Source organism: Budorcas taxicolor, chromosome 4, assembly GCF_023091745.1.
Source record: "Budorcas taxicolor isolate Tak-1 chromosome 4, Takin1.1, whole genome shotgun sequence".
Lineage (NCBI taxonomy): Eukaryota > Metazoa > Chordata > Mammalia > Artiodactyla > Bovidae > Budorcas > Budorcas taxicolor.
The window spans coordinates 11,850,020-11,874,008 of NC_068913.1; the positions used below are offsets into that span (position 1 = coordinate 11,850,020).

The following is a 23,989-nucleotide window of genomic DNA, read 5'->3' on the forward strand; positions in this document are numbered from 1 at the left end:
TAAGAAATTCAAATGTGATTTCAAGTCTGTCATCCTGTTTCTTAGTGCTATAAGCTGCTTCAGTGTGACCCTGGGGCAATATGACCTTTCCAGCTAATCACTGCCTAGCTTTTGGCAGAGACGTCTGAAACCATATGTCACAGAAGAATAAGCCGCATTCAGTAAGCTTGTGTTCTGCTCTATGATTCAAAGTGCCCTAATGGCAAAGGTGCATGTGTGGGATCTGGGTCTCAGAAGTGGTGAGCCGGATGTGAGAGACAGAAAACAAAAAAGTAATCACTCAAGTGCAACCACCACGAGGATGGAAGAGCTGGGGACAGACTCTTTTAACGAGTTCACAGAGGACGAAAAGCCCTCTCACTCTGCCTCTCACAGGGTAATTTGGCAAGTATCTAAATGTTCGTGCTTGAAGTTTTCTTTATAAACACCACCAATAAATGAATCAGGAGCATATGTTGCAAATAAAAGTTGAAGTTTCTACGTGTTTAAAATGCTAAAGAATGCTGAAAAATTCCAGTTTAGAACAGCTGCATTTTTCTTGAGTGAACTTATGAAAAATTTTTGCAAAAGCCAAAACCCAAGTTATGTTCATTCTAACCATGGATACTCACTGAAAAGCTCCTGATGGATCAGGGCAGTGTTTTAAAATTCAATTTCCAGGCCCCTGGTCTTTATTATTTTGACCCCCAATCAAAGGAAAGGCAGAACTCATGTATCTGTGGTCCCCCCCACTTATCTGGGGGGACCACAAGTACATTTGCCTCGAATGTTCTGGGTCCATTATATCTCAAGCATTTACAGTGATAACAAAACATAATCGATGCTGTCACAAGGAAGACTGTAAAATACATTTTTATGGCCCATCTTCTCATTCATAGCTTGCTTTAGCAAAAATTTTCCTGCTCTTAGAGTTATTGAATTAGAACAATATTAAACAATATATATATCTTAGAAAAGAATGGGTCCTGACCCAGAAAGCTCTCAAAGAGAAAAGTCTCCTAATTTTTCTCTTGTTCAGGATAGTCGTATACAACATTAAGTTCTGGAGAACTCAGAAAGGCCTGATTATGCATAAACATCATATAGAACATTTCCTTCTGAGGGAGGCAACGCCCATTCTTTGAAGACCCTAATGCTAAACACGGCCTAACTGTCGCACACACACAAAACATGAATCGGAAAGCCAAGGGAGCTAAAACTTACCAAAGGATACTTCATCTCTGTGCCTTCCGGTTACTAGAGCCAACTGAGCACTACCTACGTAGACGGCAGAGATGGCATGGGATATGAAGTACTGTAGAGAAAAATGGCAAGAGGAACGGTAAAGCTGTTCACAATGCCCAGGTCAGGCTGGCTCTGCAGGGAGGGGGGAATGTGCGTAAGGCACTAGAAGCAAGCACAGCCTGGCGGATGGAGAACAGGTAATTTTACAGAGTAAATATACATTCCTAAGACATAGTTCAGGACATTCCCTCAGATACTACACTGACAATATAGTCTATAAAAATGCAAAACACTAGGTAACACTTTAAAGCAATCTACGTCTCAGTGATGGAGAAGAACCAGTCTTCTGCTCACTGCCTAGGTAACAACAGTGAATGCCAGGGAGATTGCAGCAGGGGGAGAACACGTGAGATTCTGTTAGGATTGTGGAACTGGAGCCATAAGCCATCAATCGGAATCAAACTACTGATGAGAGGTTCACTGAAGGAAAGAAAGGAGGGGATGCATTAGAACAGCCTACGCGATCTGTCATGAATTGTGTAAGGCTAGTGGAATACATTAGACACGCTGGGGGACAGATACAGATGTACACTTTGCAAACTGGGCAGTGCACTGCAGAAGAAATACAGTGTAAAAGGTGGAGGAAAACTTACATGGTATTCCTGCCTCTAGTCAGAGAGAACTATCCTCCCAACTCGAAAAGCAAACAGTTCCTGAAAATTCCTAAAGTCAAAACCAAAACAAAGTAACAACAAAAACCAAAAAAGGAATAAATTCCAAACCAGGAAATAAAGGCTTTGTCTATTTTTTTTTTTTTTTGACAATTTTACCTTGCTGAGGTACACTCCCTAAATCTACAGCAAGCTTATACGGGTATTCTTTTAAGGAAACAATCAAGCATACTATACAGGTTAAAAATGACAAGGAGTAAATGCAGCTTTTTGAAGAGGAAACAGAACATGTGCTTTCAGAAACAGGTTTCTTAAAAGATACTAGAATTATTTTCTCTTTTTTCACTGTGTGTATAAAACTTCACCTAGACGGTGAACCCTTTACCACTAGTGAACTGACTGCTTTTGACCAGAAAAGAAATGCTAAGGACACAGGCTCAATTTTCTAATTTGAGAAGCCCATTTTGGTGGATCTCCTTTAGTCAACAGACACCTGTTATTTAGGGGTCACTTTGAGTCTTTAAAATTCAATTCTTCTTGTTTACAGAAAGTAACACTTTTTAAGAGATCAAGAATCACACACACACACACACACACACACACACGCATGCACACACACTCACTCAGAAGTACCAAATCGGGCCCCAGCAGCTACAGAGAGATTACATGTACAATCTCACTCAGCTGTGCCCAGGTTGCTCACTTCACACTGGCAGCATTCAAGATCAGAAAAAAATGAAACGGCAGCACAATGGGTCAGCAGCTTCTCTTCTGGAGTTTTTCCAGGTTCTTGAAACAGACAGACAGACAAACAAACGAATGGACATAAAGCTGCAATCACTCTTGCATTGATTTCAGAACAGTAAACGAGGTGGTTTCCTCGGAGAAGCAGAGCCCATCTGGAAGATAGCAGCTAGAAGGTCTCCAGCCGGCGATCCTCAACAGCTCTGCAAGGCTTCCTCGGGGGACCCCTCAGCCACCGAGGTGGTTCTCTGGATGATCAACTCAAGGCAGGTTAGGCGGTATTCATTTCCGAGCTGTTCTGGCTGGGTGGCAGGTGGGAATCCAGGTTTTCCTTGCACCTCTCCAGATCGTGGAAGTATGGGTGAGACAGGGCACTGTATGCTGATATTCTTTTGGCTGGATTAAATGTCAAGCACTTCTGTGATGGAGAAAAAATAACAGAGTGACATAAAACACGTCCATAAAACACACTTACATAGTTACGTATCTATTCACTGTCATGTATTATGAGGAGGGCTTGGCAACCCACTCCAGTATTCTTGACTGGAGAATCCCATGGACAGAGGAGTCTGGCAGGCTATAGGCCACAGCGTCTCAGACGGTCGGGCACAACTGAAGCAACTTAGCGTGCATAATGAGGATGGATATCTACTTCCAGGGACACTAAATACAACGTAGAGAGTACTCCTCTTACGTTGTTGTTGCGTTGTTGTTACGTTGATAAGTTGTGTCCGACTCTGCGACCCATGGACTGTAGCACATCAAGCTTCGCTGTCCTTCACTATCTCCTAGAGTTTGCTCAGATTCATGTCCACTGAGTCGGTGATGCTATCCAACCATCTCAACCTCTGCTGTCCTCTTCTCCTTTTGCCTCATCTTTTACATGTCCCTAATGTATAAACTGCCCCCCAGGATCTGTTACCTACCCAGATTTCTTTCCAACTCAGTCATATTATTATTACAGCATGTGGTGGTGGTGGTTTAGTCGCTAAGTTGTATCTGACTCTTAGTGACTGTAGCCCGCCAAGCTCCTCAGTCCATGGGATTTCCTGGGAAGGATACTGGAGTGGGTTGCCATTCCCTTCTCCAGGGGATCTTCTCAACCCAGGGATGGGGATCTTCCTGAACCAGGGATTGAACCCAGGTTTCCTGCTCGGCAGCCAGATTCTTTACCACTGAGCCAGCTGGGAAGCCCTTATTACAGCATACATGTAACTTTAGTTAGGGAAGTGATTTTTCTGATGCTAGCAAACTTGGTGCCATAGTCAGTCTTCACCCTGATTTTTCACTCTGCCCAAGTTTTATCCATGAGCGGGGAATGGAAAGCGGTTGCCTTGTTCAGGTGTAAGGCTAATTACTGAACACAGGGCCAGTGGAGGGGGCAACAAGTAAGGGCTAAACCTAGACCCTGATTATCCCGATCCACTAGCAAGTCATGTACCCCACCCTAGGGCTGTGCCGCCCGGAGGGAGAGATGCCTTCCTTCTAATTCATGTCAAGGTGCCGCAGGGGCTAGCAGTGGCCGTACAGGGAGACCATTAGATTCAATTCAAGTCACTAAACTCTATTTCAGGGCTGCTGACCAAGCGCAGGTAGAAGGTGAAAGGAGGAAAGCAGCCATCTGTCTTCCTAAGCTGCTCGCACACAATCAGTTATTAACATTCCTCTAATTTCAGTTCCATTTCCACTCCAAGCCCAGGCAATCCTGTTCTTCAACTCCTCCTCCTCTCCTCCTAGCAACTCCTCCAGCATGCCTAGCAGGCGGTCAGCACTAACTAGTGATGAGTAACATCCCACCTGTCCACACCACTGCTTCAGGAGCTCCCAGGGAGCAGAGAAGCTATGCCAGCTCCTCCATCCTTGTGACAGTGTCCGCTGATGTGGGCTGGGGTCTGAAATGTCTCTGAATTTCAGTCTTCTACATCAGTGGTCCTCAACCTTTTTGGCACCGGGGACTGGTTTCATGGAAGACAGTTCTTCCACGGATGGGGGTGGAGGTGGGATGGTTTGGGGACAATTCAAGGGAATTACATTTATGGTGCACTTTATTTTTAATCTACTGCAACCACTGATCTGACAGCAGGTACTGGTCCATGGCCCAGAGGCTGGGGACCCCTGCTGTATGTAATCTAGCTTTAACATCACCACAATTATATAGACCTCTCCCATTTAATCTGAGCCCTTGAGTCTTTCACAGCCCTGATTGGATTAGCGATTCCTAAAACTCTGCTGAATACAACTGACCTAGAAAAGTACAAACAGAAAATTCTACACTTAACATCAAGTGAATTTTGGGGTCCCCCCAAATCTTATTTATCCTGAGCTCCCTACCAGTCCATGGATGCCAACCTGTCTTCTGAAAATTAGATCCAAACAACAAGCAGAGGAAGGAGCTTGTTCTACTGTCTCTAATAGCAATAAACATCTTGAGAAAAGCTTTACAAGTGCTGAATTCTCAAAAAAGACAGGAAAGCAGGGGCAAAATTCTTGAGCCTGAGTTCTCTCTTCCCAGAGTCCAAGAAGGAGAAAATTACGTAGTGGCACTAGAAAAGGAAGCCGCTAGTTTAATTCCCAGGACATAGGAAAGAAGGGAAAAAAAGTTGTGGAAATATGTCCAAGATAGAGACATCCCTAGAGGATTATCTGGGAGGAAGCCCTGTTCCCACACGACACTGATGGCTTAGAGCTGGGAGCGTGGTAGAGAGAAGGAGAAATCCTTAGCCTACGGCAGGGCGTGTGTGTGACAATCTCAAGCTGGAGGTTGTGACACATTTTGTCCTACAGAAATATTGTTAGAAAAAGTGCTTGAGTCTTATTATTGCTGTAATTCAACAGAGCAACTGGCTATTTTGAGAATTAATTTCAAACTCTTGCGTAATAATGTTGTTTCTGCAAAAAAATATAATTTGCTTGCCAAATAACTGACTTAAAACGAGCTTTTGGAATTGCTACTTGACTACTACAGTGCATATGGATCATTTTCCAACACAAATTTCCTTTCTTTCCTTCTCTGCCTCCACTGGGGGAATGTTTGTTCTATTAAAGTTGGCCTCGGCCATGCAATTTTCATCAGCCAATGGAACATGGACAGAAATAGCAGGGTACCTTTGCCAAGCCTACCTAGGCCGTTAGGGGCATTGTATGTTTCTGCTTGCCCCTCTGGGAGGACCCACCTTCCTTCTATGATGAGAAAAACACACCCCAGGGAGCCAAAGTCCCTTTGGCCTGGGTCCCAGAATGCGACACATGGGGAAGACCAGTACTTGACCCACTGGCCGAAGAAGAGTTGCTTTAGATGACTCACAGAGCTGTCTCTGCCAACGTGCAGACCCATGAGCAGGAGACAAAGGTTTACTGCTGAATGCTAGTGAGATATTTATTTTGGTTGTTTGTTATGCAGCAGGAGCAGACGAATACAAGTATCCAAAAAAAAAAGAAAAAAAAAGTACGACCTCAGGCTCTGAAAGCAGTTCGATGGCAAGAACTCCAAAACTTCTTTTCTACAGGAGCATCATGTCTGGAGGACGTACCCAGCCTCCAAAGTTAATCACGATGAACAGGGCAAAACTTGTAAAGATATGTAAGTTTGGGTTGCTGAAAATGATTCTTCCCCTGAACTGTCTTGTCACTGCAACTACTTTCCTTACAGATGTACATAAGTGTGTTTATAAATGTTGATGGATATATCCATACACGTATGACTGAAGCATCATATAAAGTCGACCTTTTTTCAGATAGAAATGAAGGATTACTCTTAAAGCGTTAAACTTTAAAATGTTAATTGTCAACAGTTTTCCTTTCCCTTGACCTCCTCAGTAAAATATTTTCAATAGAGGAACAGTACTTTGAGGGCCGCAGGGGCCTCTCTTGTACTGAATGGCCTGCTTTCTCAGCTTTACAGTTCTAGCTCGTGTTCCTCTAAGATGAAACGGTGAGAGCTTTTAGATAGTTCTGAGGTTTAAGGTCTTGGACTGTCCTTTCCCTGAATGTCTGTGCATATTATGCTTCACGCTTAACCCTTAGCTGGTCATGATGTTACTGGCTCTGCTTTTTAAATTTTTTTAAAATTGACTGTGGGCTGTGCTGGGTCTTTGCCGCCGTGTGCGCACTTTCTCCAGCTGTAGTGCACAGGCTTCTCGCTGCGGTGGCCTCTCCCGTTGTGGAGCATGGGCCCTAGGGCATGCAGGCTTTAGTAGTTGCGGCACACGGGCTTAGTTGCTCTGTGGCTTGAGGGATCTTCCCAGACTAGGGATCGAACCCATGTCCCCATAAATTGATGGCTGGATTCTCAACCACTGGACCAGCAGGGGAGTCTGAGCCCTGCTTTTTATTCCTCTCCTCTGCTCTTCTAATCTCTGCTGCCACTCCTTATTTACCGACTTCCGTCTCTCTTTGGTAGGTTTCTTTGCTCCTTTTTCGTCTCCTGCTACTTCTTTGGATTAGCACCTGTAGTCTGACTTTGAAAACCACCACCGCTATCAGGGGACCTTGAATGAACACATGGGATTGTCTGTTATCTTTAAATTTCAAGTTCTTCTCGGTGATTCCTACTGATGTTGGGGCCAGGAAATCTTTCGGGCTGTCTTTGGATGTTCCAGTAGCTGAAACAGCGGGTTACTTTACTTAAAGTTGTTCATCATTGTGACTCTCTACCCAGAACCGTCTACTAAGAGAAACATTTCATTCAAAGTTCCTGCTGAAAAGGAAAGCCTATGGTGGCTATATTTGATATCAGGTAGTCCTCACCCACTCCCAGCATAGCTGATTGGGCCAGGAGTGCAGCTTGGCCTTAGGTACCAACCCATACCATGGTTTGGCAGCAAAAGGGTGAGGTGTGCCAGCCAGATTCCTGTCTGTAAGAATCAGATGAAGGAAACAGAGGCAGGGAAAATGCTAGCGGAGGGAGTGCAGCGGGAAGGCTCCGTGAATTAGAGAGTTCTGGTAGGCAAGGGACCAGCTGATGTTAAGGGGAACAGACAGCAGGACTGAGAAGAAGCAACGAGGTGGAGTGAAGGGCAGGAAAAGCAGAACTGGTAAGAGAAGGCGATGCGCAGAACTGTGACGTACTCTGGACGGTTCTCCATCTGCAGGCCACCAGAAGCGACCCATCAAATCTCCTTTTCTTAAGGTAATGCAAATACATGCTTGGTTGCATTCTGGATTAAAGAACGATTCCCCAAACAATAATTACATAAGATTAGAATCAGACCCCCCACCCCCCCAAATGAGCTGTGAAATGTAAGAGAAATCAAGGAAGAAATTTCCTCGATAGCAGGTAAACCACTGGGTATGTATGCAGTATACAGTGAGCCTCTGTCTAGGTGAATGTTCTCCTTTCTAATTAATCTATCTCAAAGGATGAGGGCCAAAGTCCTTAGTGAGTGTCTTACAAAGAAACAGCAGGGAGGGAATAGGGCTGTCCTCATCTGTAATTTGGCAGTGGAGGGAACTTTTGCCTAACCATCAGGAAATGAGCCGCCATTAGGTGGAGATGGAGTTAGGGCTTTCACTGGGAAAAATCCATGGCTCTCCAAACAGGCCAATCAATGGCTGTGTCCATACAGAGCTGAAGCATAACATTTCTCCTTGGACTTATAGACTCTTAGGTCTGTACCTAAAATTTGTAATACACTGACAGAATGGGAGCACTGGCTCCTCTGAGTCTAGGAGCACGTTCTTGGCTAGATATCAAAGGTTGCTCATTTGGCTGGTAAAGAATACACTCATTACTACTCACTGGGTCCCAGACACCAGGAGTAGTCCAAGAGGTACATTTGTCCACTCTGCCCTGGTCTCCAAGTACAGGGAATTATGTACAAAGCCAAGTATATGAGTTTGAGTCTCAAACAGGGCATAGACCTTTGTTTTTGGTGAGGTATTTTATATGTCAGGGCACGTTCAATACTTCTTAAATAAATCAGTAACTGGAAGGAGTCTTGCTATTTGGTTCCTTTGGAAAAACATCTTCCTAAAGATGTGCCTGTTTAAGAAAAGACACATTTAAAATGCCAAACAAGCTGCTTAAAGTAGCAGGAAAGTGTAAACAAGGAAACATAATATTTACTTCTACCGAAGCATATGTTTAGACGAATCCAGAGGATTCTAAGGCTGCATTCAAAAGAACATTAAAAAATGGCAGAATGAAAGGGTGTGAATCAGACTCTTTCCCTTTCTATAGGACCTGAAGACAATGCAGAATCAAAAGTCACTAGCTGCCACAGGGGTAAAAATGAAAGCTGCAGAGAGATTCTGGCTCTGTCCTGTGAGGCTGTGGTATGTGAGGCTGAACTGATGCTGTGCCCAGCGCCCAGGGTGGACGTAGGACTTCTTAATAGCAGTAACAGTTCATTGCATATCAATGCAAGATCAACGCGTATCAATATCAATGCATTACCCATTATCATCATGAGGAAAGTGACGTCATTAATCTAAAACGTGTAGGCAATGCATCACCAGCACACTAAAAATATTAGCTGATGAGTTCTATTCATGAGCGCAGAGAAGACCAACCCTGCATCGGGTGAACTTACCAGAAGTAGGTCTTTGCCTTGTTCATCAATGTCTGTTACAAACTTCTCAATTGGTTGAGGAGACTTTGAGTGAAAAGCCTGCCTGGGTAGGGCAACATCTCTAGGCCAGTCCTCTTCTCCCGGGAGTCCAATTACGCTACAAAAGAACCACAGGTGAACGTGAGCATGAGCTATTGTGCTGAAGCGATTTTTCTACCAATTCCAGAAGAAGGTGAAGTCTAAAGGAGGGGCCTGGGGGAACTCAGAGCCCCAGGAGCCCACCACTTGTCTGGCAGGACTCTTCTCTGTGCTACTGCAATACGGTGATCCTGGGGCGGAGGGCAATCTCACAGGAGAATTATAAAAGCCGCTGCAAACAGACAAACGCGATCACTCCGGCAGCAGCTGTGAAATGTAAGAGATCACGCAGAAACGGAAACTATTACCAAGAAGCCCCGAAACACTGTCAGACCAGGATCTAAATACTCAAAGGGGACCCGCATGGGCACATCATGTTTTCCTTTATGTCCCAGACAGCTTTTTGTGTCCTGATCAAACACTCCTGTATTGACACACTTTTAGGATGCTCATCTAACATGATTTGTTGACACGTAAACTTGGTTGCATTTTTGGGTTAAAGAATGAGTCCTCAAACAGAAATTACATAGATTAGAGTCAGACCCCCCAAATGAGGCTAAAAGGTATGTTAGTTCTGTGTAACACAAACACTATTTTATCATTTAATATCAAATTTAACTTCTTTATTACATATTACAAATTTAACTTATTTACATATTTCATACAATTATTTTTTTGTTATTGCAAAGTGAGCAAACAATTCATTAAAAAACCTGTTATCTTCTGTTTCCTCTGAGACTCATCCTAGGATCAGAAATGCAGAGAAAGAACTGATATAAAAGTGGCACAAGCTTTGGAAACAGGCAGAACTGGGTTCAAATCCTGAACTTGCCTTATCGGTAGGTAAGAACAAATTATGTAACTTCTGTGTCTCAGTGAGTCTTTATTTATATGACAAGGATAATAATTTGTGGTGTTAAGGATCAGCAATGATTTCTATAAAATGCACAGCACAATGCCTGGCACACAGGATCTGTCAATATCAGTATCAATGTACTGCGTATCAATGCATATCAATATCAATGCATTACCCATTAGTATCATAAGAGGGAAATAACGTTATTAATCTAAAATGTGCAGGCAATGTGTCGCAACACAGTGAAAATATCGACTGATGAGTTCTATGGGTGTGTGACTTAAGGTTCTTCACAACTATTAGTAGGTCTGTGGCCTTATACATTATGTAGATGTTCCTTATAACTTATATACAGGTAGTAAGTAGGGTGGAACAAGGAAATTCAGGGGGAGCAAGAGCTTATATCTCATATAGACTCTGATTAATTCTGAACCCTGGTTGGTGCAGCGGTAAAGAATCTGCCTGCCAATGGCAGGAGATTTAAGAGATGCAGCTCAATCCCTGCGTCAGGAAGATCCTCTGAAGAACTGGCAACCCGCTCCAGTATTCTTCCCTGGGAAATCTCTATAACCCTGGTGGGCTATAGTCCATGGGGTTGCAAAGAGTCGGATACAACTTAGCGACTAAACCACAACCGCAAGAAAAATTAGAGTTTAGCGGACAGAATATATGGTTATTCAAATACTGAGCAAACTCTTCGACTACAGTTAGAAATGGTGCTGCCCGGCATTATAGTCTTCTTGGCCAGTACTTACTGGGCCTGAGAGGCCTGAGTGGTGGTGTGGTTGGGGTGTTCTCCTGAATGGGTCTCCAGGGTGTAGGAACAGGTAGTGGTAAATTTCACAAGATTTCTGCAGGACTTTGTTTCCCTTCTCTTACCTCGACAGAGCCCAGGTCACAGGTCTCTCACCTGGGAAGAGCAGACGCCTGCCACAGGGTGTCTGGTGGAAGTCACTGTTACCCCACCCGTGTCAGACATGCAGGGAGAGCCAGGTTACGGAGGCAGATAGAGAGACTCACAGACACAATTACTGAAACAGATGAAGGGAAATGACAACTTGAGCAACAAACAAATTTAATAGCAAGATCTAGAATATGAATAAAAAGAAGACAGCGAGAATGTTACCATTAATTATTTAAAAAAAAAATGTGTGTGTGTTTGGATAGAATGGGACAGGCAGAGGAAGAACAGAAGAATGTTTACTAAATAACTTTAAAACATTGTTCTTTCTTTCATTTTTGGCTTTTTGGCCATTTTTATATCAATATTTTTGTGTACTGTTACCAGTTACCTAGAAATCAATTATAACAACTCTTAGTACAAATTGAGAATCTTTTTTTATTTGCAGTTTTGAATATATTTATGTTGAGTTAAATCTGGCAATGTTGGCAGCTGAATGCCAAAAGTTCTCAGAAAAACAGTGTCCCAAAATGTATATAAATAACTTTTAAAAGTGTTTTAAAATCTACCACCTCCTGAGACATATAGCTTAGATATTATTATTTTCATTATATAGGTGGGGAAACTTAAGATGAGGAATAAAATGAACAGTTAAAGCCACACAGAGAGAGTTCAGCCCAGAGACTGGAGAGAGCTTACTCCAAATCCAGTATTTTATTTCCATTTTACTGTGACTCTGCTCTTAAAAATGCTCTAAAATGGCATGGATTAAAAGCACTCAGTTTCACTTTCAAAGTACTTGCTGTCCTTTGAAAGTATAAATCTTCCTAAACACAGAAAGACTTTTCCCCTTAAGAGAATGTGAATATGGCTTCCCTTTAAAATATATTCAGTTTAATATCTATTATGAACTTTTATGGTCCATACATGAGTGTTGTGAAATTCTAATAGGTCCATTCAAAAGGGCTTGCATCGAATTTCAGTATTTGGATCAAGCTGAATATAAGCCTTAAAAGTTGACATTTGTATTGGAAAGACTGATAGCACAAAACCTATAAAAGTGAAAGTCGCTCAGTTGTGTCCCAACTCTTTGCGACCCCATGGACTATACAGTCCATGGAATTCTCCAGGCCAGAATACTGGAGTGGGTAGCCTTTCCCTGCTCCAGGGGATCTTTCCAACCCAGGGATCAAACCCAGGTCTCCTGCATTGCAGGTGGATTCTTTACCAGCTGAGCCACAAGGGAAGCCCACAAAACCTATAAATGGCATGAATGGCTGGGATAGAAATTATTTTTCAAGTACTTCAAAGGGACACTAGGGTGCAGCATTGTCCCTTTTCTCTATGCCAAAGTAACGAAAGCCTTCGGAGGAAACTGAACAGAATTACAGTGACGCAAGGCCAGAAATCAAGAAGTACAATCTACAGGCACAAAATGTATTGAGCGTCACGGCTTCTTTTCTATGGGCAACCTGGATCGCAGGCCTTTGCCAGAAGTGGAACTGGCTTCAGTCAAATGTGTTTGTCAGAGGTTCCTTCTGGTCCATCTCATGGGCTTCACGCGCTTGGGGCACCAGCAGTGTTAAGAAGGGCGCTGGAGGCAGACAGAACACCCAAACGGGGTCAGCTAGAAAAAGCACGTGAAGGACTTCGGGGTCTGACAAGCTGGCTTCAGTCAAGAGTGTTCTTACTTTTAACAAGAGGGTCACGGGTAGGCCTGACTCTCACGGTTTCCTCTTCACGATCACATGCACGCAAAACATACTCAACAGGGATAGGCAAGAACAGATGGGAGTTCATCCCTGAATGACCGGAGAACCGGACATCCAGAAGCAGAGTCTCGTGCAAGTTTGGTCCTGAGTTGGTCCATCCTACAGAGTGGACAGTAGCAGCGGCAGGGGCAGTCGCTGTGGTACCTGTCCTAGGCCTGGGAAGCCCCCAGACAGTGAAAGGAGCGCATGTACTTTTCAGGCCTGAAAGCCACTGGTCTGACACTCAGCAGTGAGGTTGGCACTCGCAGAAGCCTTCTGCAGCTGCTTCTAGTCACCAAAAGAACAAACTCAGGTTCCCGTTTTATCCCAAGTGTCTTCAGCAGCTATGCATGAGACGACAGTGTTAAAATATAATGCTTTTTCATCAGTTTTGCAGCCTGAATATCATAATAACCATGGGGATTCCTATCAAATGGTACAGACCAATGACTGGAGCTATTTTTGGTTCTAGAACTCCCATTTCTTTTCTTGTCACTCCAATCCTGATGGAGCTTGGCGAAGGATGCCCTATTGCATGCTCTGGGAGAAGAAAAGCCTCTTCTTCACATTCTAGACACACAGAAGCATCCACAGCCTCACATGCACAAACACGCAAACACTGAAAATCATCAAGAAGCTACGTCACAGACAACTGGAACCAAAGAATTCGAGCACAAGGAAGGACCTCTAAGTGTCACTTCTCAGGTGAAGAAGAACAAAAAGATGAAACAATTAATGAATTACAGTAAGAGCTAGCATTCTTACAAGCATTTTTTAGGTAACACCGGGCACCAGGTAAGTTCTCTACCCAGTATTCGAAGTGACCTTTTCAAGACTGCATCGCTCTTTAGCCACAGACAGAGGAATGGAACCTAGGATTCTCATTTCCTTTTTCAGTGTTTCAAAGAAGAATCAATTGAGTAGCAGACCGTCCTTTGCCCAGGAAGACAAAACCAAACAATGCAAAGCCAACCTGGCTGATTACAGGATGTTCAATGGGGACACGAAGCCCAGTGAATAAGGATGGGTTACCAGGCTGAGCGCCCCACTCTCTGATGGTGGAAGCATCTGAAAAGACCCCAAGCAGACAACACAACAAAACTAAAGAACGGGAGCTCAGCCAAGCAAAGGGGAGCTGCCAAAAGAGCCACACGAGCAACACACAAGCTTCCAGGGCAGAGCAGTCAGGCCACACGTCATGACGGGCTCTGCACGAAACGGCACGTCTACCACATCCCCACTCACCACACAAATAGTAACAGTGTCTGCAGCAGCAGCTTGGGGAAGGAGAGACAAGAGATAAACGTATTATATGAACGTCAGAGGAAGGTCACCGTAAATGTTCTAATGCTACAGACACGGATGTAAAATTAATTACAGGTACTACTTACTCCAAGATTTTTCCTAGCTGGTCGACATCTGAACTTCCACGAAAAAGAGGCCTGAAAGAAAGACAAACGTTAAACAAGGAATTTTCTCCGGGTACATTTCAGTCCTGTTTGTCCTGATGATTATTTAACAGAAACCAAAATATTCTTTGGATGGGGAATAAGTCACCTTTCGTAAATGAAGGATTTTTTTGCATTCTCCTTGCGGTAAGGATTGATCATGAATATCTGCTGGTGCCTCGCTCCCATGCTGGGTATCCTTTTTTTTTTTTTTACTTATTTTTAGTTTTGGTTGTGCTGGGTCTTTGTTAATGCGTGTGGGCTTTCTCTAGTTGTGGAGCACGGGCTCTAGGGTGAAAGGGCTTCAGTACTTGCAGCACCTGGGCTCAGCAGTTGCAGTGCACAGGCTTAGCTGCTCTGCGGCATGTGGGAGCTTTCCCGACCAGGGATTGAACCCCTGGCCTGGCAGGTGCATTCTTAACCACTGGGCCACCAGGGAACCCCCTCCTGAGTATCCTAGTCTTAGTCACTGTAACAACACTGCCACCATCATATACAGGCCCTGGCTTCAAAGTTCTGTTTAACTTTGGGATCGGATGGAACCCATCACTATCTTAGTCTCAAACCAGAGGTATATGGAATTCTTTGAAATTACTCTTGGTCAGATCCTTCTCAGAGAACCCTTCCTTTTTCTGTAACTGAAGTACAGTTGATTTATAATATTAGTTTCAAGCGTACAGCAAAGTTTTCCAACTCTTTCTCTCTCTCTATATATATATATGTATGAACATATGTATGCGTGCATGCGTGCATGCTCAGTCGCTTCAGTCATGCCTGACCTTCTGTGACCCCAAGGACTGTAGCTCTCCAGGCTCCTCTGTTCATAGGATTCTCCAGGTAAAAATACTGGAGTGGGTTGCCATTTTCTTCTCCAGGGGATCTTCCCAACCCAGGGATCGAACCCGGGTCTCCTGCACTGCAGGCGGATTCTTTTTTAAAAATTTCATCTATTTATTTTAATTAGAGGATAATTTCTTGACAATATTGTGGTGGTTTTTGCCATACACCGACATGAATCACACATGGGTGCACATGTGTCCCCCCAACCTGAACCCCTCTCCCACCTCCCTCCGCACCCCATCCCTCTGGATTGTCCCAGAGCACCGGCTTTGAGTGCCCTGCTTCATGCATCGGACTTGCACTGGTCATCTATTTCACATGTGGTAATACACACATTTCAATGCTATTCTCTCAAATCATCCCACCCTTGCCTTCTCCACATAGTCCTAAAGCCTGTTCTTTACATCTGTGTCTCTTCTGCTGTCTTGCCTATAGGATCGATGTTACTGTCTTCCTAAATTCCATATATATGCGTTAATATACTGTATCGGTGTTTCTTTTTCTGACTTACTTCACTCAGTATAATAGGCTCCAGTTTCATCCACCTCATTAGAACTGACTCAAACATGTTCTTTTTTATAGCTGAGTGATATTCCATTGTGTATATGTCCCACAACATCCTTATCCATTTGTCTGCCGATGGACACCTAGGTTGCTTCCATGTCCTGGCTATTGTAAACAGTGTGCAGGTGGATTCTTTCTCACTGAGCAACTGGGGAAGCCCAGCATGTATATAAACATATGTTTAAATTATTTTCCATTATACCCCACTCCAGTACTCTTGCCTGGAAAATCCCACGGATGGAGGAGCCTGGTGGGCTGCAGTCCACGGGGTCGCGAAGAGTCGGACACGACTGAGCGACTTCACTTTGACTTTTCACTTTCATGCATTGGAGAAGGAAATGGCAACCCACTCCAGTATCCTTGCCTGGAGAATCCCAGGGATGGGGGAGCCTGGTGGGCTGCCGTCTATGGGGTCGCACAGAGTCAGACACGACTGAAGCGGCTTAGCAGCAGCATAGGTTATTACAAGATACTGAATATAGTTTCCTGTGGTATACAGTAGGTCCACATCTATTTTATGTGTAGTAGTTTGCATCTGTTAACCTCATACTCCTGATTTATCCCTTCCTCCTCACTTTTCCCCTTTGGTAGCTAAAAGTTTGTTTTCTGGTGGAGTGCCTTTCTTTAATATCACTCTGCTATCACAGTGCTTCCTCATGGTCTCTCTCCTTCCACTTGTCTGGAATGCTGCAGTGAGCTACCTATGGGGCTGTTTTCTCTGATTACACCACATCCCTTTCTCCCAGCTTTACGAATGCTAACTATCACATGTTCAGAATCCTAACTCTGGGCTTCAGAGGCAATCGTGAACACGCAAGCCTCATTATCTCATCACCGAGCATTTAACTGACAACTCACGTGGGGACGAGTGAACTCGCTTGGGGACACTTCTGGCACTTTCTTAAGCAGAGAGCAGGGAGTTTTCTCGGTGTGTCCCCTAACCTTTAACCCTGAGCCGGTGTCCAGTTAATACATATTTTATTTTACATATCCTATGGTACACACGTAAAAGTTCCCTAACTCCTGGTTCAATGAATGACACTAAAAGGTATTTTTCAACAGCCATGTGTTTTTAAAAAGACGCGCTGCCTATTATCAGAGATATTTAAAAAATATTACATATCAATTAGAAAGCCTTAAACTGGACCTCTTAAATATTTTTACACACAATACATTAACTTGCTATATAAGCTACAAAGTCACTGCAGTTTAGTGGCTAGAAGACACCTTAAAATTCCTCAACCATACTTTCCATTCAGGCCATTGTTCTTGAAAATCATTCTTTTCTTTTCGTTTTATTTTTAGCCACACCACAGCTTGCGGGATCTTAGTTCCCAGACCAGGGATCAAACTGGTGGCCCCTTCTGTGGACACGTGGAGCCCTAACCACTGCGTACTAGGGAATTCTCAAAAATGGTTATTTTCCAATGCAGTGGAAGATAATTTATTTGTGGTGTCACTAGTTAGATAGTGTTCACTTCCCCCCGACCCCCAATTCATGGTGAAGCCCAACCCCAGTGCCTCAGAATGAGACTGTATTTAGATATAGCCTTTAAAATGTCACTCAGTTGTGTCTGACTCTTTGTGACCCCATGGACAGTAGCCCGCTAGGCTCCTCTGTCCATGGAGTTTTCCAGGTAAGAACACTGCAGTGGGTTGCCATTCCTTCTCCAGGGGATCTTCCTGACCTAGGGATTGAATCCGCGTCTCCTGCATTGCAGGCGGATTCTTCACCATTTGAGCCACCAGGGAAGTCTAATTTAAAGTGATGCTGCTACTGCTGCTAAGTCGCTTGAGTCGTGTCCGACTCTATGCGACCCCAAAGACAGCAGCCCACCAGGCTCCCCCGTCCCTGGGATTCTCCAGGCAAGAACACTGGAGTGGGCTGCCATTTCCTCCTCCAATGCATGAAAGTGAAAAGTGAAAGTGACAAATGAGGTCACAAGGATGGGCTCCAATCCGGCCTGAGTGGAGTCCTTCTGAGGTGAGGAATCCAGAGGCACTTGTGCCCACAGAGAAGTGATAACATGAGCACACAGCAGAAGGCGAGCCAAGGAGAGCGCTCGCAGAGAAACCCAACCATCTGACACCTTGATCCTGGGCTTTCAGCCTCCAGAACTGTCAGAAAACAGACTTCTGTCGTTGAAGCCACTCAAGTCTTCTGTATTTTGTTGCAGCAACCCTAGCAAACTAACACAGACATCACTAATGCAGCCAAATTAGTAAAGAATTTTGGTGACTGAGACGCCGTGCTCCCAGGGCAGTGGGCTTGGGCTCGATCCCTAGTCAGGGAATTAGATCCCCCCACATGCTGCAACAAAGAGTTTGCTTCCCGCCACTAAATATCCCACACACTGCAACTAAGACCTGGCACTGCCAAATAAATAAACATTAAAGAAGTTATGGGGTTGGGTTCTAAAAGACATCCAGAGAGGTCTTAAAAGATAGCAAGGTGAGAAGCAAAGGTTTCTGGAAAGCTCAATAATGGGCTCTTAACAGCTATGATTCATACAGCACTGGTGTTGTACCTGCCACACTGCCATGAGCTGCCCTAACATCATCTCCTTCAATTCTCACAAAAACGTCAGGAGCAAGACAGTATTCCTATCATCCCTATTTGCTGATGGGGAAACTGAGGCCTGGAGAAGTTTCATGACTTCTAAGCACTCATAGCAAATTGCAGACTTAAAATTTAAACCAGGTCTGCTCTGCCCCAAAGCCCGGATGCTTCATTACTATGTTGTAATACTTTGATTTTGGTTACTAATGTTCTCTGCAATCACAGACAGTCACTTTAGCTGAGCCTCTGGGGTGACGCAGCACAGGGGCCCTTGACGAGCACTTTGTAGAGAACCTGATGTCTTCTAAGTGGGTGCCTATGGGTTTTTATAAAGAATTGTTGGTTTGTTAATGGCTGTGCTGGGTCTTCGTTGCTGCACACCGGCTTTCTCTACTTGCAGTGTGAGGGCTTCTGACTGCGGGCTTCTCTTGTGGAGCTCGGGCTCTAGGGCACGCGGACTCATGCTGTACTTGTGGCGCGCGGGTTTAGCTGCCCCTTGGCATGTGGGATCTTCCTGAACCAGGGATCAAACCCATGTCCTCTGCACTGGCAGGTGGATTCTTAACCACTAGACTACCAGGGAAGTCTGTCTATGGGATTCTTACATTGCTTTGCAAGCGTCCAACCATCTTTAAATTCTTGCTCTACCTGAACAAGGAACAAAGGAATTCACCAGATCAAGGCTTTCTATCTTCTTCATAAAAACTTACTGACTGATGGCCCTTCTAGATCTTTAAATTCTTTCTACAGCCCAATCCTTTATAGCTGTTGAGCTCACACATCTTTGTGGATACATCACCTTTTAACTCTTTGGGATGCACAGAACTCAAGTTGCACAGAATCAACAGTTCTCTTTCTTTTCACACTCACCTATTTCCTTAAGATTAAAAGTATAAATATATAAAGCTAAGTATAGCCAGCATTAGGTTTGGGAACAGGAACAAAAGTCCCCTCCTTGTTAAGCAAGTATCTGAGATGGCTGGAGAGGGGAGGGTGCCAGGCCAGCAAGCACAGAGGCTCCGGGAGCATCAGTCTAATCTGCTGAGCTGGTTAAGTTGCTATGTCAACATGCCAAGCCCCTCACCCTTCATGAGAACAACTGGTATACACAAGCATGAGTGAAATGACTTGTGAGGATTATGGAGCAGTTTAAAATAAGTATGTTGGCATAGCTATTGGGAAACAAACAAAGCAGATTAACTTGAATGGATGTTTTCCAGGCAAAGGCGTAAGAACGTCTCTTTCTTAGGGGTGGGTTCCGAGACCTCAGCCTGAAGCTCGGCTGTAACGCTAGTGGCTCTTGTCCTTACTGTTTTGGTTTTCAGCTCTCCTCTTGTTTTTGTCCCTTGGCAATATTCTAACATTTTTTTTTTTTTGCTGCTTCCACTATGTATCTGAGCTTGCTCTATCTTATCTTACATTTGCTACGTGTTTTAACAGAGGACTTTCAAGTCAGGTCATCTACCATACTGTAAGAACTTGCAGTCTTATCTCTATTGGTTGGACTTGGCCCATGAAGTGAAAAGTGCCCTGCATTCTCGCGTTAGGACTGCCTCATCACTCTGGCTTCCTTTAATGAGGGCAGCAAGCAGGAGGGCTGGATCATAACCAATCTTCCGTGAGTATTCAGCAAAACATGCCAGGGCATACTAGAAACTCAGGGGCTACAAAACGGCATAGAACTCAAATTGCCTTTGCCACCTTAGGAAGTCTTGGTGTGCGATTCTTAGGTCTATTAATTTGTCTTTGCAGCAGATGTGGGTTGGCTTGAGTTATATGGAGCGACTGACCCTGACTGCTGGCAATTTAGCTTCTATAAATTGGATCTCTGGATCTTTAGATGCAAAGAAATAGTCAAAAGACAAGAGAAGGGGCATTAGGCCTAACTGGAACTGGTACTCTCAGCTGACTGAGAGGGTGGTCATGTGATCAAATTCTTAAGATCACCTATTCGGTTTTTGGCTGAAAATTTGGAATAGTCTGTATGATCTGGTTTTATGATAAAGGATGCTATGTACATCAGGATTATGGAGAAAGACAGTGGGTTTAGAGGAGAGATGAAACTTTTCATCATGATGAACTCCTGGCTGTGCTATGGTGGCATATGGAGATGTGAGAAGATCTCCCTAAGGACTTTCCCTGGTGGCTCAGATGGTAAAGAATCCGCCTGCAATGCAGGAGACCCAGGTTCAATCCCTGGGTTGAGAAGATCCCCTGGAGAAGGGAATGGCAACCCACTCCAGTATTCCTGCCTGGATAAGCCCATGGACAGAGAAGCCTGGTGGGCTTCAGTCCATGGGTTCTCAAGGAGAGTCAGACGTGACTGAGCGACTAACAAGGACCTTATTCTATCTTTAAATAAGGTTCTTTGGTAAGAGGTCTCAGCTGCATCCAGTATGCACGCATCACGAACTGAAGAAACATACGGGACTGATATTTTCATCGAGATTATTTTGAATATTTCTTCCTCCTTCAGATTAGCTGAGATAAACAGGCTTCAATTCATACAATTTATGGCATATTTTAGGTGGACAAATGAACATAATCTTTGATCACAATCTTTGGTTTAGTGATTACTGCCTTGAACAACTGCTAACACACACACATGTATGAGTTGGACTTGGTTGGTTCTTTATTACCATAAACTAGAGTTAAGTGGGAAGGAAGTAAAGGGTTGAAGGAGCAAGACAGGGGAGAATAAAAGACACAGAAAGACCAGAAGACTGAGACCAAGATAGAGGTGGGCAGATAGAGACAATCTGAGGAGGGCCACAGGAATTTTAAATGCTGTTTCCTCCCACTGCCTAAGAATCTACCTCTCGTGGAAATCCTAGGGGGCACTTATGGAGGCTCCCCTTGAAGAATGAAAATGGAAAAGGAATGCTCTCTTATATTCATGAGACAGAGCCTCATCAAAGATAAAATCATACAGGGACTTCCCTGGTGGTCCAGTGGCTAAGACTCCACTCTCCAAATCAGGGGGACTGGGTTTGATCCCTGCTTAGGGAACTAGATCCCACATGCCACAACTAAGAGTTCGAATGTTACAACTTAAGACCCAGCACAGCTAAATAAATAAATTAGACAAATAGTTTTTTTAAAAGATAGTCATACATCCAAAAAAAAAAAAAAAATCACTGTGGGAGCGGGGAGAGACCCACAAAGCGATCCTATTTTGTCTGGTTTTGGACATAAGGCTCCCAGGTGACATATGAATTCGTTTGGACTAATTACTTAAAAACATAGTTATCAACAGACATATTCTGTTGAAGGTAGGAAATCTGAAGCCTGTCTTTATATTTTTAAAAAGAATTCCTATATACCTATTTTGGGGTGGGAGGTTAAATAATGAAATAGAAAGATTACTATTACCAAAAATGTCCAAAAATAAAGAGTGCAATTGCTTTACTGGATTAACATGTTAAAAAATCCTTTTATTATACAGAGCATTACGTAAGGTAATTTTTATGCTTTTTACTATATAAAACCCTACAGTTCCTTTTAATGGCTGAGTAATGTTCCACTGTATATATGCACCACGTCTTTTTTATCCATTTCTATGCTGATGGATATTTAGGCTGCTTCTGTGTCTTGGCTAATGTAAAGAGTGCTCCTGTGAACACTGGGGTACATGTATGTTTCTGAATTAGGGTTTGCTCTGGGTATCTGACAGGTAGTGGGACTGCTAGTCATAATGCTTTTCAGGAGTTTAACCAAGTGGTTGGGGAGCAGTGCAAAATGTTATTTAAGGACCTTTGTTCAATCTAAGTTGCATGAATCCATTTCCAATTTTATGCCTACATCCCTTTTCTCTTCCTCTCGTTTACGAGCCTCCTTTTTCTCCAAAAGATTTTCTCCACAGTCTCTGGAACTTTCACTGTCTATTGCATAAACTCTCCTTCTGTTTCTCATGCCCCTGAGCCTCCTTCTATTTTGAATTCCCAGATAAACTTCCAGTAGGACTTTGCCCATGCTACCCTTTGAAGCCAACTTATTTGACAAGATACGTAATATCTGGAGGAAAACATCTGAAATGGAACATGGCTATGTTTTTATATAAGAGGATTTTACATGATTTCCGAGTATTCGAATATCTTTCTTCATTATACTTGATAGTAGTTAATGCTGGTAAAATAAATTCTATGAAAGGCATACATTTTATTTATACATATAAACTTTTTTCTCTTTTTCCTAACCAAAGGGAGATTTCTACAAAATACACTGGCAAACTGCATTCATTTCAAACCATAGCAAAGCAATTTTCCCTTTCATATCACCGTTGTGCCAAAATAAATGTAGACCTTGGGTTTTTTTTAAAACCAAGGATTTCTCTAAGGCTTTCTTAAATTTGTGAGAGGTTAAGCCTTAACGTGGGCTTCCAAGTGGTGCTAGTGGTAAAGAACCCGCCTGCCAGCGCAGGAGACCTAAAAGATGAGAGTTTGATCCCTGAGTCAGGAAAAGCCCCTTGAGGAGGGCATGGTAATCCACTCCAGGTTCTTGCCTGGAGAATCCCCATGGACAGAGGAACCTGGTGGGCTATAGCCCATGGGGTCGCAAAGCTGGCCACGACTGAGTGACTCAGCACGCACATATGCAAGCCTTAATACTCCCCCCAACCCCTTACCATGTTGGTTTCTCAGGATATATGCTGACTGGGGAAAGGGCATAGACTTTGTGATAGACTGTTTTGGGTGTGAACCCCTACTCAGCCACTTCTCCTTGTAAGACCTTAGGAAAGTCATTGAGGCTCTTTAAACCTCGATTGCTTCATCTGTAAAAATGCCCAGCTTATAGTAGACCCATAATAAGGAGCGGCTAAACACAGAGGCTTTCTCACACTTACATGTGGTAGATGTTCCTTGTTCTGGCCACTATTACTCACAGATGATAAGGTAAACTATTCAGCATGATGTGTAAGAAAGGAAGAGGACGTCTGTCAGTGTGGTGGTTGCCCAAGTCAAACCTAACAGTCGTTCCTCTGGAGTCACTATATATTCTTTACATCTATAATGGGGCTTCCTGGCACCAGAACCTGCCTCCCAGTGCAGGAGACGCAAGAGACACAGGCTGGATCTCTGGGTCAGGAAGGTCTCCTGCAGAAGGAAATGGCAACCCACCCCAGTATTCTTGCCTGGAGAATCCCATGGACAGAGGAGTCTGGCAGGCTACAGTCCCTGGGGTCGCAAAGAGTCGGACATGACTGAAGTGACTTAGCAGGCCCATCTGTTATAACGCTGAACACTCTTATCATCAAGAAAACAAAAAGTGAATGTCAAATTTTCCTAGTGAAGATTAACTCATTTTGAATTGGCAATATCCTTTCCTCTTCTGAATGTAAGTTTAGCAAAAAACTTGCTCACCATTATCAGTGAAGTGAATTTTCTTGGGTCAAATTACAAAAGGGGACCAAGTTTCAGACAACATGCCTTTTCAAACAAACAACTAAAAGCACATATAAATATTATTCATAATCTCAATGGATGGTACAAAATAATGTTTAGAAGTAGGATATGTTTTCTAGCAGACAAGACATATACGGTGATATGTCTGTTATAGGAAGGAAATGATTCATGCATAATGGAAGATCAAAGATTTCATTTAGTTACAATATTTTCATTGTACTAAAAAGATGAAAGTGTCATGGATCACCCTATACACCCTATAGAACACCTCTGTAACCTGCATTTGACCGCAGTTATGCTTTAACTGCTTTTCTTGACTAGTAGAGGAATTTTCCATGTTCACAAAATGACCTTTCGGAAAATATTACCCAGAAGAATGTC

The 23,989-nt window shown here is 43.6% G+C and overlaps 1 protein-coding gene across 1 annotated transcript in view; it reads right to left on the reverse strand.

Moving 5' to 3' along the window:
- Window positions 1-2,910: 2,910 nt before the first annotated feature.
- Window positions 2,911-23,989, reverse strand: part of CDK6 (cyclin dependent kinase 6) — a 254,598-nt gene continuing 233,519 nt past the window's right edge. The window contains exons 5-7 of the mRNA XM_052638801.1: window positions 14,186-14,236; window positions 9,170-9,305; window positions 2,911-3,057 (exon numbers count right to left, since the gene is read on the reverse strand). Of these exons, the coding sequence (XP_052494761.1) occupies window positions 2,911-3,057; window positions 9,170-9,305; window positions 14,186-14,236 (334 nt within the window). The remainder of the gene's footprint in view (window positions 3,058-9,169; window positions 9,306-14,185; window positions 14,237-23,989) is intronic.